Source organism: Pelodiscus sinensis, chromosome 21 (genome assembly GCF_052426305.1).
Source record: "Pelodiscus sinensis isolate ZL-2025 chromosome 21, ASM5242630v1, whole genome shotgun sequence".
NCBI lineage: Eukaryota > Metazoa > Chordata > Testudines > Trionychidae > Pelodiscus > Pelodiscus sinensis.
The window spans coordinates 13,524,816-13,546,647 of record NC_143072.1 but is presented as its reverse complement, the minus strand read 5'-3'; the positions used below and the strand labels follow the sequence as shown (position 1 = coordinate 13,546,647).

Sequence of the window (21,832 nt, the reverse complement as noted above, 5' to 3'; positions counted from 1 at the left end):
ACCCATTCGTTGTTTTAAGTTTTTTTTAGTTACAGACTTAACACAGCTACCCCGCTGAGAGTTTTATTCTGCAATAGATATTTCAATCAATCTTCCTGTGTAAACAAGCGCTTAGTTAAAAGTAGATCAGAAAAAAGTAAACTTTTGCAAAATAATGTTGAAAAATACTCATTTAGTTTTTGAAAATTGAATTATTTTTTTTCCATTTTGCTTTGTAAAAAAAAGTCCACTTTCATTTCCCGGAAATGGTGGGGAATTATAGTGACAGAAAATGGGGGACTAGAGGAAGGGAGAATTTGACTCTGAAGGAGAATTAACATGAAAAAAGGAAGAAGGGGGGGGGGATGATTAAAGTTTTTAAAACAAAAAAATGTGAGTGAAGTTTTTCCCTTCATTTTGAAACAAATTCAACTTTTGTCATTTTTGTATAGAAAATTCATTGAAATATGAGAATTAAAAATGTTCTCAATTTTTCCACAAAGTATTATTTTCACTGAAAAAAATTCAACCCTGCTCATGTTAAAATATTAGTGTACTAAAAATGCACCTTTTATATTCTAGTCTAAATAAGCACAAGATACGCACTCATGAGACACAATAAATAAATCAATAGGATATGACCTGATACCCTGATGTTATAGTTGTCTTTAAATCCAAAGGCTGATGGAGCAGCGTGCTTTTAAATCAAATCACTATACCTTCATGTACTAAATGAAAACATGGAGAGCTGCTTCATAGTCTAATTCAGTGGTGGGCAATAATTTTTGATGGGGCATGCCAAGATTTTGGTAAATGGCCAAGAGTTACACTTTTATATGGAGATGGTGTGGGTATGGGATGGAGGTTGGATGCAAAAGGGAACTCAAGGTAGAGGGCGTGGGGGGGTCTGCGAGGGAGTATGGGTGAAGAAGTGGGTTGTGACCTTGGGTAGGGAGCGTGGGGTTGCTCCCTGCCTAAAGGTGGGCCATGGGCCACAATAAAAGGCTTGGTGGGCCGTATCTTACCCACCGCTGTCTAAGTGAAGACAAGCATCCCACTGTCCCTGTTAATTCTATTAGCACTACATCATAATTTCAGTATTGTAACTGGGATGGGACCCTGTAACTGTAAGGAATTATAATGCCAGAACTTCTTGAGGTTCCTTCCAGTTCTATGATTTTATGAAAATTGAAGGGTTGATACGAAAGTAGGTGAGTGAGGTTCCTCCCTGTGTAAGTGTGGTCCCTACGAAGATATGTAAACTGTTTTCCTGTTCTGAAATGGTATATCCATGGAGAACTGTCAGTCTCTAAAAAAGAGATACTCACTGGCCTATATGTCTACAAAGTAGAATCTGAAGATTTAGATCTTATCTACACTACTGTTAAACTAATGTAAGGCAGTGTACGTCAACCTAACTGGAAATGTCTACACCTACATTTCATTCCCACTGACATAACTGTCATGCTACCTTGACTTAAGAGTTCCATCTATGGAAGTGCCATACAGTCAAGGTCTATATAATTGTCTAATGTAGCATCCATCAGTCTAGACACTGTTGTTTACATTGCTGCTGGTTTTCAGAGCCATCCAACAGTGCTCCATGCAATGTACAATCAAAACAAGAATTCCTGCAGAGGCTGTGTCCTGCCAATACAAAGACCAAAGCATAAACACACACACAAGTGATTAACTTCGTGATTGTATGCCGGTGTAAGTTAGGTCAATTTTCAGTGTAGGTTAGCCAATAAAGGTTGCAAAATTTTCAGCCCATAAAAGTTGCAAAAGATCAGCAGAGATGCATGTGTGAGAAAAAAGTTGTTTAAGAAAAGGGTGAATAAAAATCATACCCTCTTAGGGTCTGGTTCATAGACTGAATGATTGCAATGGAAAAATAGCACCCACTAGTAACTTGTAGGGTGCCTCTGATCAGTATGGGTACGTCTAGACTACAGGCTTTTGTCAACAGAAGTTTTGTCGATAGATACTGTCAACAAAGCTTCTGTCGACAAAGAGCGTCTAGACTACATCCAGTTCTGTCGACAAAGCAAGCCGCTTTGTCAACATGACAGTGTAGACGCAAAGGACGGTGTAGATGCCATAATGCCTTCTGTCGACAGAACGCGTTATTCCTCGTAGAATGAGGTTTTCAGCCGTCGACAAAACTGCTGAATTCTGTCGATGTTATGTCGACAGAACTCAGCGGCAGTGTAGACGCAGGTATAGTTCTGTCGACAAAAGTCCACTTTTGTCAACAAAACCCTGTAGTCTAGACATACCCTTCATGTTGATGTTACCTAATAAACACTGAGGAGAAAATTATCCAAGGCTGTAAGAGGCTCATCTCAACCTCTGTATGTCATGTAGGTGCAAACTGAGTGGGACAGTTCCTTAGAGAGGTGATTATGCGATGCCTGGGATACATTATGGGACTTTAGAAAGTCTTTCACCTCTCTGCTGGTTTGAGTACAGCCTGGGTCATAGTGACTTAGTTGTTATTTTTAATGGGTGTTCGATAGTGGCAGTGCAGTTCTCAATATAGAGCCTGTGATGGCGCATTGGGGAGCCCCCGAACCTGCACCCCCATCTGCAGCCAGATGTGACTCTCATCTGGCCAATAGAATAGAGGGCTTTATTAGTTCTCAGTGACACAGCGTGGCATAGAATCTATTAGCACAGACACCGAGAGCAGACAGCATTATTCCTCTTGGGGGAAAGGACTCATGGGCTCTGAACCCCCCTTTGTGCTCTCAGTCCCCTCTTCTCATCCTACCCAGATGATAGTGACCCAAGTCCCAGGCCCTACCCCCCCAGCCTGGTGGCCATCCCCACCTATTGTCTCTTCCTCTGGGAACAGCCTTGTTATCTGCTCAGGCTGAGACTTCAGTGTCTGGGGCCAATACACATGTGGAATGAGTCATTGGGAATCACACACTGCAGCACATCCAGGTGGGAACACCGGGTTACAAGGTAGACAGCACACCCACTACATCACAGAGCCATATACAGTATGGCTGAAGTTGGCTTATTCATGGTTCTATGAATCTGACAGAAAAGAGAGAGACACCAGAGGATAGATCATGCAAATATTCATCTTGTGAATTGCAGGAGGTGTGTGCCCTGACACATGTTATAAAAAGGATGGGCTTAATCTGCAGCAAAGGAGATTTAGAATAGGGATCAGGGAAAACGTCCATCCTATAAGTAGACCCTTGGGTGGCTATAAAAATTGCATCCACATCTGTATCTGCAAAAATGAGCTGTGGATATCCACATTGATCTCTGGGGATGCAGATACCTGTAGCTATAACACGGATATCCACACATTTGCAGGGTTCTAGATAAAAAAAATGGTATCTGCATCCACATTCATATCTGCAAAAATACACTGTGGGTATCCACATCTGTGGATATCTGCAGCTTTGCAGGGCTCTACCTAGGCTGTTAAACTCGGGAATAGACTTCCAAGGAAGTTGTGGAATCTCCATCAATGGAGTTTTTAAGGACATGTTGGACATATGCCTGACATATATGGTCTAGGTCAGTGTTTCTCAACCTTTTTTTTTATAAAGTACCCCTTTAAAAAAAAAAAAAAATTACGTACCCACAGTACTCTCAATTTTCAGACACAAATTTTTTGCTACCATTGCAACACATTTGTTTACACAACTTAATCGGAACTGGTTGGTTGGAAGAAAGTGCCTATTGCTATCGTACTTATGATTGTGCAAAAAGGATAAATAAAAAAATTAGTCCAATATTTTTATTTATACACATGTATATATTTGTATACAAACATCAATGAACAGTGATCAATAAAATTACAAGAAAAAATATAATTAATTTAATGCAAAATTTGAGCTTGTTTGGCTGAAACCAAATTTTCAAACCTAGGTTTCAAACTGCTGAGGGCAGCAATTAAATCATTTTCTGGAGACTTACGATTTCTTAATTTAGTTTTTAATTCAGTCATAGCCAAAAAACTTGCCTCACATAAATAGGTTGATGCGAATGGGGGGAGTTTTGTGAGAGCCATGTTACTCAGCTGTTTATATTCACCTTCATTTTCTGCCAGAAGTTGCTCCTTCATTTCTTCTGAAATTCCTGCTTTCTCAATAGCATTGGCATCAGATTCAAAATCCAAAGCTTCTGCCTCTGTTCAGCTTAATCAAATCTCAGAAAATATCATTCAAAATTTAAGTCCAAATTTGTCAAATGTGTCTTGATTGATGTTTTGACATCTTCATCTTAAATAATTTCATTTTCCACACAAAATTCCGAAAGATATTGAAATGACACAATTTCCAGATGAAGCATTATTTTTCCAGAATGCTATTTTTTCTTAAATGCTTGTACTTTATTGAACAAGAGTAAGATATTTGTATTAAAACCTTGTAACTGTAGGTTCTAGTTATTGATTTTATCAAATATGTCACAAAGTTAAACTAATCTGCAAATCCATAATTCATCTTGAAAATATTGTGCTAACTCGGATTTGATTTTTCTGAGAAAATCTGCAACTTCAGCCTTAAGTTCAAATAGATGGTTGAACAATCTTCCTCGGGACAACCATCGAATATGGGAATGAAGCAATACAGTAATATTTTCAGATCCCATATCACGGCATAGCGATTGAAAAAGATGTGAATTTAGAGCCCGCAACTTAAGCCTCCAGGAACCCAGCCCTGCAACCAAAAAAGATGCCAATTCTGCCCACATATCTACACTGACGAATTCATCACTGATGCAAACAATATAAGCCACAAAATCAAAGGGTCATTTGACTGCACATCTAGTAATTTGATCTATGCCATCAAATGCCAGCAGTGCCCCACTGTTATATATATTGGACAAACAGGACAGTCTCTGCGGGAAAGAATCAATGGACACAAATTGGATATATGTAAAGGAAACACACAAAAGCCAGTTGGTGAACATTTCTGTTTACCTAACCATACTTTAACAGACCTGCAGGTGGCTGTCTTGTCACAGGCCAGCTCCACAAGCCAAATACATAGGGAAGGATTAGAATCTCACTTTATCCACAAATTCAATTCACATGCTAATGGACTCAATTGTGATATGGGCTGGCTAGGACACTACGTACTTCATAACCACTGAAGGTGCTAGCAGCTCTGTGAGTGGTATCCTTCCTGTCTTAGCATCTATCTATTTATTTTGATCTACTTACATTTAAGTACCCATTCTCCAGATAATTAATGATGCTCTGTCTTTCACACCCCTTCCTTTCCTTCCCCCCCCCCCCCCTCCTTCCCCGCTCCTATTTATTTAGAGTTTTCATATCCCCTACTCATGACTCCGGTCATCTGAAGCTGTGCTAACGAAAGCTCATGACACCATCTACATGTTTTGTTAGTCTATAAAGTGCTACCAGAACATTTGTTGTTTTTTTCTGTAACAGACTAACTCAGCTATCCCCTGAAGCTGTCTTCACTGCAATCTCTAGCACAGAGTTTAAATCTTCATTCAGCTGTTTTGAAGCCGATGCTTCTCTGTGAATGATACAAGTCCACTTTATTGAAGAGTTTATAGTTTTTAATTGAGCAATAAGACTATTTTGTTAACCTACCATTGCCACTGATCCATCTGTTCACACAGGTATGCACCACTTTTATGATAATCCATGTTTCAAAAGCAGTTCATGTACCAAGTTAAAAATTTCTTCCTCTGTTGTTTTAGTATTGAATTCTTTACAGCAGTATATTTGTTCGCTTATTCTTTTTTCATCTTTGTTGTCAATGTATCTGACAAACACCATTAATTGTGTGCAATTAGAAATAGCTGTTGATTCATCAAGAAGTAAAACGAACTGTTTCTTCTGAATAATTTTTGAGTAATTTGTTTTATTATGTCTTCTGCCATCTCATCAATTCTTCTTCTTATTGTATCATTCAAATGTAGGATACTTTTAATTTTGACAACTTCTATTTCAGTAAACATGATTTTTTCATAGCAGCATTAGATATATTGACACCTTCACATTTTCTTGTAAAATATTCAGTTGATTTATCTTTTTAATGTAGGATGCTTTGTATTAAGATGTTGTTACAACAGAGACGGTTTCATACAGTGGTTAGATAAAGTCTCACAGCAACTCATGGAAAGTGGCAAAGGGGGTACACTTCCATTTGTAGTAACCCTGAATTTAAGATATTTGGAATTGTAACTGCATGTTTTTCTTATCTCAGAAGAATCTCCACTTCCACCGCTAGTGCATGGTTTTTTCACTACAGGCTTTTCTGCCTCAGGTTTCCTTCTTCCAAATCTGCAGTTTTATTCTTTGTTTTCACAAGAAATTAGTCCAACTAGAGTGGCTAATGTAGGCATTCGAAGTCACAAATGAAACCCGGGATTTAAATATCCCGGGCTTCATTTGCATCTTGCCAGGCGCCGCCATTTTTAAATCCCCCTTAGTGCGGACTCCGTGCCCGCGGCTACATGCAGCACGGAGTAGGTAGTTCAAATTAAGCTCTCTAATTCGAACTACCGGTACACCTCGTTCCACCTCGTTCCACGAGGAGTAACGGTAGTTTGAATTAGAGAGCCTATTTCGAACTACCTACTCTGTGCCGCGTGTAGCCGCGGGCACAGAGTCCACACTAAAGGGGATTTAAAAATGGCGGCGCCCGGCAAGATGCAGATGAAGCCCGGGATATTTAAATCTCAGGCTTCATTTGCAACTTCGAATGCCTACATTAACCATCCTAGTTCGAACTATGGTGGCAGTGTAGACATACCCTATGTAATACAGCCAAGGGATTGAAGGAGTTCACGGATTCAACCGAGGATTGTCGATTGATAACATACAAGAAGTCGGGTAGGTGATGAAATTTTTGGGTGTAAAAAGTACAAAAATACTAAAGCGCTGTAAAACTTTGTGAAACAAAAATTCAGTTTTCTCCAAATTTCAGTTGTGTTGACGTACCCTCCAGATTTCTCTTGAGTTCCCCTAAGGCTACATCTACACTGCTTCCTTCTTCCACAAAGCCTATGCACGTGAAGCGCGGATTATCATATTGTTATGCTTCATTTGCATAATTAATTAGGAACCTGTTTTGCACAAGAGGTTTTTGCACAAAAAACCCTCTTGCACAAGAGCCCTTCTTCCTGAAAAAATGAGGAAGAATAACTCTTGTGCAAGAGAGGACTTTTGCGCAAAAAGGAGCTGTGTAGATGGTGCCTTAATGCACAAAAATGGCTCCTAATTAATTATGCAAATGAAGTGTGGCAATATGCTAATCCACACTTCATTTGCATAGGCTTTTGCGGAAGAGGGAAACAGTGTAGATGTAGCCTAAGAGTAGTCATACCACTGGTTGAGAAACACTTGTCTAGGTTTACGTGGACCTGCCTCAGTGCAGTGGATTTAACTTCCTGTAATTTTGAGGTCTCTTCCAGCCCCATGTTTGTGATCCATCATATTTCTAGACTTTGAACCTGACAAAAATAATCACACCCATCCTTCTATCTTCTAGCTCCAGGTTGCCCATACTCTACTAAGTATAAGTAGCCCCATGATCCCCTTCTCCCTGTTGGCTGGCCTGTGCTACTGTGACATTTTCAGTATAATCCCATGTTTATAAATACACAGGGTTATAAATCACCTTGGTATCCTTTCCACCCTTTGCCCCAGAAAGAGAAAGAATTGCTGGTTATAAACTGGATGTCAGTTCCCTCTCCCTCCAGTCTGTTAGCCACCCCAAACCATGTCCCCAGAAGCACTGTCAGCCTTTACTCAACTAGGTCCAGTCTAGTCCTCTGGCCATGTGGAAAAGCATTCCTCTCTAGCAGTGGTCACCAACCAGTCGATCGGGATCTCCTGGTAGATCTTGGAACCTCTGACAGGTGATCCTAACTGGTTTGGCCAGGTGGCTATCAAGTGCCACCACTTCAGCTGCTCCTCCTCCCACTGCTGCGCATCTCTGGCCCTTTGCCTTGGAGCTGTTTCCCCAGGAGCCTCCTGTTTGCTGTGCAGGGCAGGGAAGGGAGAGGATGGGTGCTGATGTCAAGGTGCTCCCTTAACCCACCCTATCTCCACAGAGCAGAGAGGGGGCACAACAGGACTAGGGATAGAGCAAATTTGTTAGCTGCTTTTGGGAGTGGTGCAGGGCCAGGGCAGGGGTGAGCCTGCCTTAGTCTCACTGCACCATCAGTGCAGCATCATCTAGGTGCCCAGCTGTAGTGCACATCCTGAACCCCTCTACCTCAGTCATGAGCCCCCTACTACATCCCAAGCCCCTGTCCTAGCCCTGAGCCCCCATGCATCCAAAGACCCTCCCGGAACCTGCACCTAGAACCCACTCCAGCACCACAGCTGCCTGCCCCAAGCTCAGCTCAGAGCCCCTCTCAGACTCCAAATCCCTTAATCCAAGACCACAGTCTGCACCCCAACCCTAAAAAAAACTGCCCTAAAAACAGTATTAGCCACAACCAGAGATTCTCCGATTCAAGTTATTACAGAGTATGAAAAATGGAAACATTGCTGGTTACAAATAAGACAAAAGTCCGTAACATGCTTCTAACACTGAACAGAGCGTTCGTCGCTGGTGACATGTAACGGGGAGCTGAGGGGCCGTGTCGTGCCTGCCCAAAGGCCCCCGGTGGGAGGGGCAAAGGGCCAGAGCCTCTTGGCGCCCTGGGGGACTAGTGAGGGGGGAAATGGGAGAAGCCTGGTGCCCACAACAGGGGTCTGTCCCTCCTGCACTCGTGCACCAGTGAGAGGGAAGCTGAGCAACATGACTTTGCTCCCCCAGCTGCTAGGGGAGAGGTGGGAGTGTCCCCCTGCCTTCACCAACGGGAGATGGAGTGATGTGGCTGGCACCTAAGGAGTGGCACCGTGTCGCTTCACTTCCCCTGCTGCCACCACCATGTTTAGGAATGCAATGGCTAACTGGAATAAGCAGCATTATTAATAATCACCTCAAATCCTATTTCCAATCGTTACAGCAGAATGCACACAAAAATTACACAGGGCATTCACAGGTATCAAGACACTGTGGATGGTCCCTGTAGGTCTCTGGTGATCTCACAGGGCATCGCTAGAACTGGCCTGCTGGTTAAAAGCCAGTCCCACATCTGATCGTATTGTTATGGTTCTTTCAGTGCTTGTCATTTCAAGTAATTTCCTATTTCAAATGCATTGATGGCTCCTGGTTTAACAATAATCATGCCAAACTTAAAAATATACCTGCCATAAAATGCAGGCAATTGTGGCCTACATCACAAGCTGAAGTAAATAAAATTGACATGTGCTGAGTATTTGGCTTTAGTATCTTCTAGAAAAAGGGGGCAGTACCACTTAGGGACTTTGACACAATTCACACAATGATACTCCATTTTTAGTGTTTTAGAAAACTCCCTTTGGATTCAACAAGAATTCTGTGAACAGAGTGAGGATGGCATGTAGCCCATTGCATATAAAAGATGGAGCAATTTTGAGGAACTTTTTCTAAAGGTCTATACTTGTCCCACAAGTGCACTTGGAATTCCCACTGGGATTGACCCAGGGATTTAGGACAATGTGCCTTCCTCTTGTGCATGTCACCTGAGGAACTCAATGTGCTTTACAAATATTCATTAAGCTTCTTGGTGTATTAGGAGGCAAGCCTTATTAGTCCCATTTTACAGCTGGGGAAACTGAGGCAGAGAGGAATTTTAATTATTTGAACCCAGTTAGGCCTGCTCTAACAGGACCATGCTCTTTCTTCTCTCTCTGCATGGGGTAAATTGGCCTCTGTAGTTGCAATTTATGTGCCATATTCTTCTCCCAATTCCACAGGTACAGCATTCCTGGATATCCACCAGATTAACTGAGAAGGGAATTTGGAAGTACATTGTCAAAGAAAAAGATGACAATGGATTTGGTATGAGTCTCCACACCAAAGGGATAAGGAGAAAATGATTATACCTATCATCTGCATCTCCCCCTGCTGATAGTATTCGCGCACTAAAATATCTATCTTCTGATATTCTATCTGCTGATAAAAAAACCATGGCTTTCATTGTACCACGCCATTAGATCTTTTCTTAGATTAGCCTTTTTCACTCTTGGCTCTAAGTTCTGTTCTTAGTTCCAGCCCTGGGACCGAGTTTTCAAAAGACGCCTCATCCCAAATTGCAGGCTCAATTTTTCACCTAAAAACGTTAGTGCATGTTCAAAAACCAGGAGCGAGCCCAAAATTGTACCGGCAGTTTTTGAGGGTCAGAGCAAAGCCCCTTTGAAAATCTGCCTCTTAGAGTCTTTTCCTTCTTAAAGGAAATGTCTGATTTCTATGACCCAAATGAGGAAGTTACTTCTTGGAGCCACTCAACTGAGAACTTGGGCGAACTTCAGCTCATAGATGGCTTCATCCCCAACGTTATCTGTTCACTGGCTTCTCACCGTTTGGACTAGAGTCCCAGCCCTGTTTCTCTGGTTGGGCTGGAGGAGACCTTGGTTTACTGTAGAAAAGACAGAGCTGTAGACACTGTCTTTTCTCCCTGATCACTGGAAGGCACAATTGGCACCAGCAGCAAGACCTCAGACCCAGGATTCTTCATCCTCCTCTGAAAGCCACACTTTGGCCTCTGCCTGGGGGGAGCCACTGTGCTCCACAAGCCAACCCTCTTCCTCAGGCGCTGCATGTCCTGTGCTGTTCTGCCGCGTGCTGGCCAGGCCGTCCTGACTTGGCTGGGTCTTACGCTTTGTGCTGTGGGCCTTCTCCTGTCCTTTGGCTCTGGCCGCTCTCCGTGCCTGCCTATAGGTCACCGGAGTGGGGATTCTGGATGGCCGTTTTTCAGGTCTGTTGTCCCTGCGTGGGCGGATTTTGGGGCGTAGCTTTAGCTTGAAGATGGATGGCACCCGTTCAGGCTTCTTCAGGGACCTTTTGGGCTTACCTTGAGGCAATCTGGACTTCTCCAAGCCACCTGCAGAGGCTGGAGAATTGATAGATGCCTTGGGGCCATCCGAGGCTGCCTGAGACGTTTTGCTATTTCTGTTGACCGCAGCTGACCCTGCGCGGCTTGTGGGAGATGGCTGTTTCCTTGACCTGTTGCCTTTGGTTTCTATGGACACCTTCTCCTTGAACGAAATTCCTTCTGACTCCAGAAGCTTCTTTTCCTCTTGGTTTCCGTTCACCAGAGGCAAACTTAACTGAGAGGAAACCCTCACCACCCGCGTGGGAGGGATCTTGGTGATCCAGTCCTCCGCGTCCACCCGGTGGAGTGCCTTGTGCCCCTGGGAGAGTTCGTCCATCACGTTGCCATAGCGGAATCCAGCGGGGGGCCATTGTGCCTCTCCGCTAGGGACATAGACACCGCTCCGAGGCACGCCCTTGCCATACGGCACGCTCTGCCTGGCACTTCGGGAAGAGAGGGCGGGCGTGGAGGATCTCGGCTCACTAACGTCCCTGGCTGCGGTGATGCGCCCTGTGCTGCAGTCCAGGGCACAGTCACCCATTTGGTTTCCCCCAGGCTGGTGGCTTTCATCCGAGTCAGCCTCTAGAACCTTTATGTTGGATAAGATCTCATCTTCTAGGCTCTTGTACAGGGCCTGCTCCTGGGCCCGGTTGATGGGCAGAGGTGTATACACACGTTCCCTCTCTTCTGTGCAGTCAGCTGGGTCTCCACCACTCCTGCTGCTATTGGAGTTCCCTGACTCTTCCCCCGGCACCAGTGTGGCCTTTGGCTCCTTGTCCTTGCCGGCTGGATCTGGCTGTTCGAGTCTGTCTTTTGGGCCAGTGGGAAGGTTGGGGGTTAATGTCTTTGGCTGGACAGCCCCCCTGCTTTGTATGTGCCCCTCTGAGCCACACGTGGCCTGGGAGGTCGCTGTGCTCTTTGGAAAAGCTGGAGCTTCTGCCGTCGTGCCGGCTCCCCACCCATTTCGGAGCTGGGGCTCCTCCTGGCAGCGCTGAGCAGGGGTTGGGGACCTGCGGAATGCGGGGCTGGCTCGGATTGGGATCTTAGTGCTACTTTCCGGGCCCTTGTGTTTCACTGGGGATTTCATTGGGCTGGAAGGACGGACCATCCCAGGAAAGGGTTTGACCCCTGATTCCTGTGACCTGTGGGCCTGTGGAAAGGGTTTGACTCCATACGGGGCACTCCGGGGTGGCAGAGCGGAGCTGTCCTGTGGCCCTGTCATCTGAGGCCTGGAGTCTGCACACTTGGTTTGCAGAAGCCTGGCTGGATCCTTCTGATTGATCCCGGGGCCTCTACTAGTCTGTCTCCCTCTCTGGGGCTCCAGGAGGGCTTCTGAGGCGCTGGAGCCACCCTCTTCACTTCCCGTCAGCTGCAATGTCCGGGAGGACGCAGACACGTGCAGCGTCTCCCTCCCGCTGCGGGCAGAGTTCTGTTCAGAAGCGGGTCTTTCCTCAGCAAGCAGCTGCCTCCGTGCGGGAGTGGCAGACCGCTGTGCTGCCCTGTAATGAGACAAAGCCCCCACCCGGAGTGTCAGTCACCTCTCGGCCTGGGCAGGCGGCTGTCTGCCCTGCTCTGGGCAGGAAGCAGGCACAGCGCTAACAAGAGGGATGAGGGCATGTACAACCCTCGGGGGCAGCTTTCAAACACAGGTTGCAGCCATGTGCCCTGTGACGGGCTGACAGCTGGCACGAAGGCCAGTGCAGGCTAACTCTGGAAGGTGCTGACACGCAGCAACACAGGAGCCCGTCATGTCATCAACTGCACAACAATACACCGGCCTGGGGGGGTTGAACTAATTACATTTTGTGACTGCTGAGAGCAAGGGGCTAAGAGCAGAGCCTGAAATCAGAGCTAGCCCAGGCAGATGTCCCAGGCCTCTCTATCCCCCCTTTCAACACCGGGAGATCACACAGACTGCCAAGAATTGTCCTACATCTGGAAACAGCCTTTCATGTACCTCCTCCAGTTCCGACGCTTGTCCTATGGCTCTGCCAGTGCCCCTCAGTCCTGACCTGTAGCCCCCCCCCCCCCAATATTCCAGTCCTGGGGCCTCACTTGGGCAGAAACACTCTCGCCATTGAATGACTCTCTTTGGCTGATCTTGAGATGACCCTGATGAGCACTGAAAAGGGCCAGGGCAAACTATGCTCAAGCTTACATAAGAACATAAGAAGGGCCATACTGATCAGACTAAAGGTCCATTTAGCCCAGTGTCCTGTCTTCCAATGGTGACCGATGCCAGATGCCCCAGAGGGAGTGAATGGAATAGGAAATCATCACATGATCCCTCCCTTTATCCATTCCCAGCCTCTGACAAACAGAGGCCAGGGACACCATTCCTACCCATTCGTGCTCATAAGTATTGATGGACCTGTCCTCCATGAATTTGTCTAGTTCTTTTTTGAACCCTGTTAAAGTCCTGGCCTTCACAACCTCCTCTGGCAAGGAGTTCCACAGGTTGACTGTGCACTGCGTGAAGAAAAGCTTCCTTTTGTTTGTTTTAAACCTGCTGCCTATTCCGTTCATTTGGGGACTGCTAGTTCTTAGGTTTTGGGGACAAGCAAATAACTTTTCTTTATTCACTTCCCACACCAGTAGACCTTTATTATATTCCCCCTTTAGTCTCCTCTTTTCTAAGCTAAAAAGCCCCAGTCTTTTTCATCTCTTCATATGGGACTCGTTCCAAACCCCTCATCATTTTTGTTGCCCTTTTCTGAACCTTTTCCATGCCCAGCTTGACATGGGTCCTTTGAGGTGGGAACAAAACAAAAATGATGCAGAGACTGGAAGGCACAAAAGAGGCTGGGTTAGCACTAAAATGCACCGTTCCCTGTGTCCAATGCCAGCTGCTCTTCTGCGTCAGGGACTATACCGATTGCTCAGCACAGCATCTTTGGAGTCATCCGGGAAACCAAGCCCCAAACCTGTCTCAACCTTCTTTTCATTACCTGCCTGAAGGGACCTTCCGGGGCTTTGACTGCTCCCGAGGGAGCCTGAGCCCGGAATCCTTCCTGGTGGCACTCTCTGGCGATGAGGACGAATGAAGCTTCCAGCTGGGATTGAGGCTTGGTGGTGTGTAGGTCCTCCACTCCACCGGGGGCAGTGGGCTTTGAGACCGGCTTACAATCATGGTGGGATGGGGCTTCTTTGGATTGTCTGTCCTGGGCATCGGGCAGACCTTGATCTCGTGCTGCACCTGGATTGCCGTGAGTCTTTGCGGGCTCGTCAGCTTTACCAGCTGCTTGTGGGCTGTGAAGAGATTCAGGGACTCAGGATCTCTGGTGACCACATTCCCTTGGATTAATTTCTGGAAGCAGCTGTACTGGTGTGCCAGACCTAAGCCGGGCCAGATACTAGTGCCAACCACTTTCTGGTCAACTGTGAATGTTCTAATTCATCAGACCTATGTCCACGCTGGCAGTTTCTTGCACAAGAACATCTTGCTCAAGAGTTCTTGTGCAAGAATTCTTGCACGAGATAACGTCCATACAGCCATGTGCTTTTGCGCAAGAGCATCCATGGCAGTGTGGACACAATCTTGTGCAAGAAATCTCTGATAGCCATTTTAGCCATAGGGCTTTCTTGCACAAGTAACCCCTGCCATGTGTCCACACTGCCCTCTTGTGCAAGAGAACTTACACTTGTTAGAAAAGAGCATAGCTCTTGTGCAAGAAGCCCTCTCTTCCCACACTTTACTGTAAATCTTCTTGCACAAGAGCAAGCGGGCAGTGTGGATGCTCTGCAGAAGAACGGCTGTTCTTGTGCAAGAACCCACCAGTGTAGACATAGCTAGGGAGACTGGGTTGGACCAGGTTGTATTTGAACCAAGCTAATCCCTTGTGACTACTCAAGAGGGACTGGAAATCTGGCACTGGGGTACATAGAGGCATTGAACATGGGCCTTTTACCTCTAGGAATAATTTACTCAGGTGGAATAACCCGAGATCACATTGGCCTACGACATTTCTACCGTCCAGGTCCTGAAATGCAGGGAGCTCAGATCTTGCATTGTTCTCCCCCCTAAGTGGTTTCCTGAGGCATTGTAAACCTTGTGAAATACATAAAACAAATCCACTCGCTGCGGTTCTTTCTCTTCAGAAGTGCTGACCTGCCCTCTAGTGGCGCTATGTGAGAAGAATGGCTTCCCTGTCTATGCTTCTTTGCTGTTCTTCCCTGCAAAGCCGCCCCCCTCCCACCAAGACTCTACTGCTGAGGACCCGGAGCCTGATGTGGCATGGGAGACACCCCTCCCCAGATTCCAACCTCAGCCAAGCAGAAGGGTCACTCTCCCACCTCATGCAGACACCCACGGCTGCACGCATGCAACCCACCGACGGACGCAGCCCGAGGAGACTTACACAGCGAGGTGCATCGGCAAGGATCATGCTTATCCAGATAATGCTCCAGTGTGTCCCAGCCCCCTCCAACCCGGACCATCACGTGATTTCGGAGGATCTGAAATGAACAGAACACCCACATGAGCAAAGAGACTCATCTGGGAATGTCACATCCTGGGCTAGAAATGAGCAAAAGCTCAACCACTAGATGGCACATTTTCCAGTGAGGCATATACAGTATTTCACACACATACAGGAGGGCATGCACACGTACTTACATGCACACATATATGTGATGCCTATTAGAATAATTCCAGGTGCTCTAGCAGCACACTGTGGTTTTCATGGTCATCGGTGAGGAGAGAACCGGATCTTTGGCCCCCAAAACAGCCTTTAGCACTTGAATGAAAGAGAACCTCCTATTCCCTGTGTGCCAGCGACCAGAGAACATCCTCAAACAGACGTAAGGCCAGGTTTCCCAGTGAGACCAGGGCCAGAGCTTGGCGCCCCAGGTTTTCCAAAGAGCCCACTGCGTTACTACAACACAGCCAGTGCGCACTCAGTGTGTTGAGCTTTTCTGGAAACCCAGCACTACAGACTGACCCTGATTGGTGCAGGATCTCCTACTCGTCTACTGACGTCATTGCTCTTCTCATCTCAGCTCCAAGCCACGCCTGCAAACCTGTGCACATATTTGGTTGGCATGCCTGCCTATGTGTGCACACCTGTCCATGCCTATGTCTGCCTGCATGTGTGCACACACGTGCAGGACCACTCTTACCCAGCTACATGAGGACGGTGTGTAAAAAACCCATGGAGTCCAAAGGGGATTTGAGGACACAGCTGAATAGGAAGGGATGGAGGACCTGCTGCCCAGAGCGCAGTAGCAAGTGACTCCTGCTGTGGAAAACACACACACACAACACAATACAGAGCTTACTACCACCCCATCTTACTCCAGCAGGATGCCTCAGGGACAAGTGGTTATTCAGTTAATTGAAAGGTGTCTGTGCAGGTCAGGCCAGGATGGCAGGAGAGGGGTTTGAGGACCTAATGTTGGTCACCATTGCAAAGGGAAGAAAAGCTGAGGACCTTCTCCCAGGACAGTTAACGAAGGGGCCAAGAGACCTGAATAGAAAACGGGGTATGGAGAAAGGGACGGACGACCCTACGTGGGGCTCATGTTTTCCCCACAGTGAACGTCACGTGGGTGAAAGGCACCAGACTGGTAGTGCTGGCAACACCACGGTTGGCTTCTCTCCCATAACCCCATCCCGCTCTGACCTGGAGAGTGAACGTCTAGGGAGAAAAGGCACCTCCCTCGCCAAGGTCCAGCCAGTCCAACCAACAGGCCAGCTGGAGGGGGTGGGGGTTCGAGCCCTATCGCCCCGGGGAGTGAACTGACTCTTTTCACCAAGTGACATCGGAGAAAACTCAGCCTGCCGTCCCCATTGACCTGTTCTGTCCTCATTAGTGTGACGACAGAGCCTCTTACCACCCCTCACTGACATTCTCCACCAACACCCCTACTCGCTGTATGTGTTGCTAACTGTCCCACGGCTCAGTCACTCTGACTCTCCATATCGGCTCATGCCGTCTGTTGGGATGGGACCAGGCACAACGAGGGGTGACGGACCCACGTCTGCAGAACCCCACCCCAAAGACACAACACCCTGGCACCAGATGGTAACATCAGCACAGATGTCCCTCCTACTTCTGGAGTAGATTAGAAGTTCCTGGCATCACACAGCATAACAACAGCATCTGGAGAGCACACCTGCCTGGACTTACCCTGACAAAAATGAGGGTGTTGGAATCGCCCACGCGGTATTTCCCTTCAGATACCTTCATCATGGAGAACTGGACTGGGCACGTGCACCGGCTCACCAGGTGATGGACCTGCAGAATCCAAGGTAAACCATTCATGATCATCGTGAGGAAAATGCGACTCCCTGTGCATCCTGGATACCACTGCAGCTTTGAGGAGTGGGGTGCTAAGCCGCTTGGGCCCATTCTCTGTCCGAAAGAGGGAGTCCCAGTCAAGGGTTCTCCAGATCCCATGAGCACCCCGCAACCCTGTAAACACACACTGGCACTCCCACAAGAAACAATTTCTGTTGCTGTCTTCCTGCCGGTCACATGACTGGCTCTGGCTGTATCTGCCCCTAGCTCTGGCTGTATCTGGGAATTGGAACTACAGAAGCCTCCACAAACATGAAAAAACCCAACAACGGGGGTGGAATTAACTGGACATTTTTTGTACCGCTAACAAGATTCAGTTCAGGATCACAGAGCGCTTGATGTGACGAGCCAGGAAGTTTAAGCCACGCTAGTTTGGGCCTTCACAGTCCTAACTGGGGCCACTACTGGCTGAAGAGATCGGTTCCCTATGCACTATTCCATTCAGGAATTTGACCTTTAAAGCCCAGTTACTGCCACAAACCACAAGTGTCTAGCCTGCTGGAGACAGGCGCGCAACTCCTGTTAACTCTGTTGGGTTTTAAATACGCACGTATCCAGTGTGGAGACTTAAGAGTCTCTCACCTACAGGTAGCACCTTCCTGCCTGAAAGGTCCCAACATAGACTGTATATAGCAGAACATCCCCCACCTTGAGACAGGCCCCCTGGTCAGGTCCTCCTGAAGTTCATTCCCGGGCTGACAAACATCCAGGAATTCTGACCCCCGCCCCCAAGGGCGATGGGTTACTGTGTCCCAACCTCCCCTTACCATCTGATCCAGGTTCTTGAAGTCACAGGGCGTCCTCTGGGGCTTGGGAAGTGGGGTATCCTCAGGGGGGAGGGCCATCTCCTCTCGGATCTCCTCCTCGATCTCCTCCTCCATTTGGATCAGGGTGGGAGCGCTCATCCCGAAGCGAGAGGCCCGGCGGGCCACCTCCAGCAGGCACAGCACAAAGTTCTTCTCATTTTTCCTCAGCACCAGGTCCTCCGTCTCAAACATCAGCACCTCTTAGGCCGAGCGCACCAGCGGCACGTGGGCGGGAGGAGAGGCAGAACGGAGAGAAGGAGTCAGAGGTAATGGAGGCAGCACCGCTGCTGTCTCGGGGGGGTGGGGATTCTCCCACCCAGGCAGCACATATGCAGTTAGGTGTGTCTAATTACTAGGGTGCGTCTACACAGCACAGTCATTTCAAAATAACAATGCGAGTGTCTACCCAGCAATTCCGTTATTTCAAATAATGGGCGGTTTATTTCAAAATCTGTAAACCTCATTCCACAAGGAATAACACCTATTCCCAAATAGCTATTTTGGAATAGCGGTAGTGTGGACGCTCCACTGATGCTATTTCAAAATAGCTCCTCCCCAGGGCTATTCAATTACTCCCCAATGCCTCCTGGGGCTCCACATCGAGGTAGCACGTCCACATTAGGGGAGCCTGCCTCGGACTCATTTTGAGGCTCGTGTAGACGTGCTATTTCGATGTAAGCTATTTCTGAGTATTTCTTCCAGAATAGCTTATTTCGAATTACGCGTGCTGTGTAGACGTACCCTTGGTGATGGATCTTTGTCCCAAAGACTGTCTGGTGGAGGCAGAGCTAAGCAAGGCCTGATGAGGTGAGACAATGTGAGTGTGAGTTGGCCTGACCACCACCGTTCTGCGGAGAGCGGACTGTCCAGACAGGAGTCCAGAGATCCAGATTGCTTCTGGGAGTTTAGGCGGGAGTACGAAGGACTAGACACAGTGGGACTGTTCGGGGGGGGGGGAGGCTAGAAAGGTACATGCCTTGCACGCATTGCATTCCAGAGCTCAGGCCCGTGAAATGGGCTAGTGCCAACAAGGGTACTGAGCACAAAGAGGTTCCGGCGCATGACTAAGGTCCTAGGCACCAAAGCAAGACACATAAAAAATGAGAAGAAAACGAAATGCCCTGGGAGAGGAGACAGGAAAGGGTACTAGGAATAAAGAGAAATGAAAGGAATTGAAAGAAACTGGAGAGAAGGGTCAGAACCCCCTTTACCTTTAATATCCATCTCCTTCCTGCACCACTGGATGAAGTTAGACACGTTGTCCCGGGCCTGGAAGGTTCCTGGTTGGGCAGAGTCATTACAGATCACCCTGTATCTGGGCAGCTGGAGCTTGTGGGCCAGGCCTGGATAGTCCTGAGCGAACTCTCTGGCCACGTGGGTGATATTGTTGGCATGGTAGCACAGCACGGAGCCCGTCTCCAGCACCTCCAGGAGGGAGCCCACGTGGATGTCCAAGTCATAAAGTTCCTTGAGCCACTCAGCCAGGTCCTCCTTCATGGCATAGAGGTACTGCTCGCTGGACTTGTAGGGCCGGATGCTCTGCGCTGTGGCCCCCTGAATCCCCGCCATCTTGCTATGAGACGTGGGGCTCATGGGAGACAGAGAAGGGGCATCCAAGACTTCCATGCAGGTGCAGTCCAAATCTTGGTCCGGTTCCAGACTTACCAGGTGTGGCGAGTTTCCACTTCTCCGCCACCAGAGCAGGTTCTCATGGGCCTGCCCTCGGGGCCTGCATCTCCACGGCTCTCACCAAATTGCAACATGCAACGGACGCTCCAGAGCTAGGCTGGAAAAGTCACAGTTTCCCTCCCTTCCTGAGTGGCGGCAAGTTCACCGGTGACAAAGCTCCACTCGGTCCCTTAGTCATCGCAAAGTCGTTGCAATCCCACAGATTCCTTAGGGGACAGCAAGTTCCTTCGTCCATCCCACACGCAGACACTCAGCACCTCCGAAGTGTGACCCCCCCTCAGTCCCTCGGCTGGAAGGTGCTGTCCTCACGCCTCATTCCTGCGCCAGAGCCATCGCTGCCCCAGCCTCCTGGAGGAACCCGCCTGCAGCAGCTCCCACTCCACATTCCTATGCTGGGAACTGAACTCTGCCTCTTTCTTCAGCAAAGAACTGGGGCTGTCCCCCTGCACCCAGAGCTCCCACCCCCTTGGGACTCTCAGAAACCCCTCTACCTCTCCTAGTGTGGCTGCGTGGAGCCTGGATCACTGTCAAAGGGAAATCACCGCTCCGGACAGCCTAGGGTTTTGTTTCCTTCCTTAAGTGCTGTTCTCTTCTCCTTGGTGACAGAGACTTGCTACAAACACTCCCCATTAACCCTTTCGGCTGCTGTTTTCTCTCTGCTTTCCCAGCAAAACTGACTCCTTTTTTTTTTTTTTAATCTGTAGTGACTGATAAGATGTCTGTCTCCTACACTGCACAGAGGCGCTTGCAGGATGTTAGCTGAGAGTGGTTACGTCTAGGCTGCAAGCCTCTTTCGAAAGAGGCTTTTTCGAAAGATACTTTCAAAACAGCCTCTATCAAAAAAGAGCATCTAGCCTACAACCAGTACTTTTGAAAAAGCAAGCCGCTTTTTTGAAAGAGAGCACCCAGGCAGTCTGGATGCGTTCTTTCGAAAAAGCAGTTGGCATTACATAGCGCCTTTTTTTAAAAGAGCGCTTTCGAAAAAAAGACGTTCTTCCTTGTAAAACGAGGATTACTGCGGTCGAAAAAACTGCCATGTTCTTCCAATTTAATTTCGAAAGAACTCGGCGGCAGTCTAGACACAAGGGAAGTTTTTTCGAAAAAAGGCCAATTATTTTGAAAAAAAAATCCTGTAGTATAGACACACCCAGTCTCAGAGAGAGATCTTGGATTCAGTGTGGAGAGTTCTCTAAAAACATCCCCTCAGTGTGCAGCGGCAGTCAAACAAGCAAACAGAATGGTGGGAATCATTTAAAAAGGGACAGAGAATAAGGCAAAGAATAGCTTATTGCCTCAGTATAAAGAGAGATTAAAAATACTGAGAAAAGAGGAGACTAAGTGGGGATATAACAGAGGTCTATAAAGTCATGACAGATTTGGAGAAAGTGAAGAAGGAAAAGTTATTCACTTGTTCCCATAACATAAGAACTAGGGGGTCACCAAATGAACTTAATAGATAGCAGATTTTAAACAAACAAAACAAAGCTTTTCTGCATGCAATGCAAAGTAAACCTGTGGAACTCCTTTCCAGAGGATGTTGTGAAAACCAGGACTTTCACAGAGTTCAAAAAAGAGCTAGATCAATTCATGGAGGTTAGGTCCATCAATACTTATTAGCCAGGATGGGTAGGAATGGTTCCCCAGCCTCTGTTTGTCAGAGGCTGGAAATGGGTGACAGGAGAGGGATCACTTGATGATTCCCTGATCTGTTCACTCCCTCCGGGGTACCTGGCATTGGTCACTGTTGGCAGACAGGACACTGACCTAGATGGACCTTTGGTCTGACCCAATATGGCCGTTCTGATGTTCTGAACACTTGTCCCAAACAAGAAGGCTTTATAATCCAAATCTGAATTTCCCCAAAGTCTGGGAGCATTTGGGTCTGGAGCATTCATTTGGGACCAGCTGATTAGCAATCTGACATGACTCAGCACCAGGCTTTCTCCACAGATCGCAAAGCACTTTACAACCATTAGTGAACTGATTCTCACTCCCTTCCCATCCCATGCCCCTCTGTGCAGAACTGTCAGTCAGTCGCATCATTCCCATTTTACAGATTGGCAAACTGAGGCACCATGCAGGGGGAAGCGGCTGGGCCACAGTCATACAGTGAGTCAGTGACCGAATCCCAGACATCCCAGT

General features: G+C 47.4%; 1 protein-coding gene across 1 annotated transcript; it reads right to left on the bottom strand.

The window, feature by feature from the left end:
* Positions 1–6,514: 6,514 nt before the first annotated feature.
* Positions 6,515–20,584, bottom strand: GAS2L2 (growth arrest specific 2 like 2). Its single transcript, XM_075904926.2, has 6 exons — positions 19,213–20,584; positions 17,963–18,201; positions 17,025–17,132; positions 15,255–15,351; positions 13,845–14,145; positions 6,515–12,395 (listed from the first exon to the last, which is right to left on the bottom strand). The coding sequence occupies exons 1-6, from the start codon at positions 19,625–19,627 to the stop codon at positions 10,520–10,522; spliced, it is 3,036 nt and encodes a 1,011-aa protein (XP_075761041.2). The 5' UTR covers positions 19,628–20,584; the 3' UTR covers positions 6,515–10,519.
* Between the last annotated feature and the right edge of the window lie 1,248 nt (positions 20,585–21,832).